The 2,885-nt window shown below is 38.8% G+C and overlaps 1 protein-coding gene across 1 annotated transcript; it reads left to right on the forward strand.

The window, feature by feature from the left end:
* The first annotated feature begins 277 nt into the window (after positions 1 to 277).
* On the forward strand, positions 278 to 1,629 carry LOC140163612 (uncharacterized). The gene is made up of 4 exons (XM_072186927.1): positions 278 to 300; positions 544 to 760; positions 928 to 1,032; positions 1,510 to 1,629. Exons 1-4 carry the CDS (start codon positions 278 to 280, stop codon positions 1,618 to 1,620), a joined length of 456 nt encoding a protein of 151 aa, XP_072043028.1. The 3' UTR covers positions 1,621 to 1,629.
* Positions 1,630 to 2,885: the final 1,256 nt, after the last annotated feature.

Consider the following 2,885-nt stretch of genomic DNA (forward strand, 5'->3'; position numbering starts at 1 on the left):
CCTCAACAGAGCTGGTTGTTGGAGATTGTGACCATCCAGTCTACCGCGAGCTATATGCGGAGAAACACTGGTCAGAGGTTCCTGTGGAAACTCAGTGCAAGTACTACGCCGATAAACTAGCCGATTTTAGACGCAAGACAGGACAGAAACAACGTGGTCCTGTATTTGACAAGTGGGATATCATCGAGCATGTACGATGCAACTCCGTGCGTATCAGGAAGCGGGAGCATGAAGTTGTCAGAGCTTGACTTCATATGTGTACCCTGAATCCCCCTGGATGATACACGATGATCCCCAAGGGTAAGTTTAATGTCATCCGTCTCAATTCCATTTAAATATTAATACAGGACATGTATACTCAAACGCATAAATGTCATATAATTGCCTCCGTTTAAGAAAATCAGAACATTAGGCCTAATTGGTGGCGATCTGAGTCTCATTCCGTTTGTTTCTCACAGGGGGCAGCTGGCTACATCAGACGAGGCCCTGTCATTATGTTACAGCCGTAATGATTAATTATTCTTGTCCTCTTTTTTACAACAGCACGGAAGCAATGAGGCTTGGCTTGATGCCATCAAAACCTGCCCCAGAAATATCCTCTCCATCTGGTATACAACAAAGTGCATTATCATGCGGGGCAACATCATCAACCTCCTGGTGGAAGAGACTGAAACGCCGTTTCAAGAAGAAACCCAAATCAGTGCCAGTTATTCACAAAGATCTGGCAGTGTGTGATCTGGACGAGGAGGCCTTGAAAGAGGTAAAGTGTTAACTATTTTATGCTCTTGATGGTTTAATTCAAACTTATACGCAATTGCCATTGTAAACATCTGTTTCGTTTAGCATGTTGTTCTTCCAAAAGTAAAATTGTTATAAGGACAATTGATCCATGTACATCAGCATCAGCTTCTTGTTTGAAATTTCCAGAAATTCTTGGTTGAGTTGAAGAGAAGGAAGGCATTCCCAACTGTACTTACCTACAGGATTCCCTTCTTGAAGGCTTTCCGCCCGAAACCTGAGCCAGAGAACAAGGTGAGCTGGGAACCCGCATGATCTTGAATTCTGCACTAATTGACAGATGAGATTTTGGAAAGGGGAATACTTGACGTAAAAGATCAACAATAAATGCCTAAAAATTATTTAATATCAGGGCAGGCAGTAGGCCTATTCGAGGGAGAGAGGGTAAGACTTTTCCCAGGGGAGGGGGGGGAGGGGTCGGCAGTTCCATCTTTGGCCATGTCACTAATGCGGCCCTCAACCCAACTATGGCCAATGTGGCCCGTGAATCTTTTTTTTTACCCAAAATGATCAAATAATCAAAAGTTAGCCATTTAACCTCTGTTATATATGCGGCTCTTCAACTGCCTGAACTAGCCTGATAACATAAAATCCTGTAAATTTTAACACAGACTCAAATCAAAAGCCCGACCATTTTGTGTCAAATAGAATCAATTACATGTTTTTATACACGAGAAATATAATTCCTGTTCATTGTTCATTTCTTTGCAGTATTCGCCCATGGAGATACCCGAGCAAGTGTTTGAAAGACACTTTAATGGACTCAACCCATGGGATTATAGTGGCTCACCCCTTCCTTTCTGGATACCACCTAAAGTCTAATGACTACTGAAGGCTTCATGAACACTGCTTCTTCAAGAGAAGAATATGATTTCCTTCAAATGTTACAAAACACAGGGCTGCAACGAAGTATTGTGTTCTCCTGTGGAAAAATTTATTACAAGAAACAAAAATTTGAACAATAAGGCTAGCTTCAGACTCCGTATTGTACGTACAATATTGTATGTACAATACTTTTCGTGACGTCAAAAAGTATTACACGTGCAATAAATATACGTGCCACGACGAGTTGAATCAGATTAAATAACGCGCTATAACCCTGACGGTTCATTGTTTGCTAAATCCAAGCGAGGTCACCAGAAAATCTATGCAAGAGAAATTTCTACTGCTGCTGATGAAAAATCCTAGAGTGCGTTTGGAGGTTCTTTCTGCACTTTACCAGTAGCCTAATAAATTCATAAAACAATAAAAATCACATAAAGATTTAGGGCAAATGTTTTTACTCACTGCTCATCTGATCCACTTTCCCAGGAAACTAAATACCGATACTCCTTAGTTTTCCCTGACTTTCCAGACATAATTATGAGTAAACATCAAATTTAATGTTTACAAAACAATCAAATATATATACATTCTTTTGCATTTTGTACATAAATATTGATATCAATAATGTAGGCCTACAAACATTAAAAAAGGGGGCCTAAGAGTATGTCTATTTTTAATCATATACTAATTCCGCCATGCCCAAACATATCTTATTATGAAATCGTGTAATGGAACCCAAATTCCAATCAAAAATAAAAACAAATTTGTTATCAAATACACTAGGCCTATACATTGTATTATAGGAATTTAATAGATGGTTCATTTTAATAAATAAATAGATTAACACGGGTAATGGACAAGAAATATTTGGCAATACCGGATTTACCAGAGAGCCAGTGGATAAAGAAATTAATTAAAATTAAAACAAATTAAATGAGAAAATGAAAGCAAGGACATTTGGCGAAGTATTGTTTTAGAATTCGAAGGAGTCCTAAATGTTATCCTGGCCCCAGGACTGATTAATGTAAATTCGACCCATAGTTATTTTATCTACTTTTGCCAGCATTTAATAAAATTCCGAAATCTGACGTATCAACGTTGTATCGTGCACAAATTATGATTCGAGACTATTTCATTTGACACGGTCGGGGGGTTGTATGGATTTCAGAAGATCGGTCCTGTAATAGATATCGATTAGAGAATTACAGCAAGAGGCTTTGAGGATGCCGTAATCCTCTTGACCATCAACCAATCAGAGAGAC

Source organism: Amphiura filiformis, chromosome 11 (assembly GCF_039555335.1).
Source record: "Amphiura filiformis chromosome 11, Afil_fr2py, whole genome shotgun sequence".
Lineage (NCBI taxonomy): Eukaryota > Metazoa > Echinodermata > Ophiuroidea > Amphilepidida > Amphiuridae > Amphiura > Amphiura filiformis.

What these genes read in the sequence shown, in the direction of transcription:
- LOC140163612 (XM_072186927.1), top strand. Translation starts at nt 278, where the DNA reads ATGATACACGATGATCCCCAAGG. An exon ending in ATACACGATGATCCCCAAGG is followed by an intron (nt 301 to 543) that starts GTAAGTTTAATG and finishes TTTTTACAACAG; the next exon opens with CACGGAAGCAATGAGGCTTG. An exon ending in AACCTGAGCCAGAGAACAAG is followed by an intron (nt 1,033 to 1,509) that starts GTGAGCTGGGAA and finishes ATTTCTTTGCAG; the next exon opens with TATTCGCCCATGGAGATACC.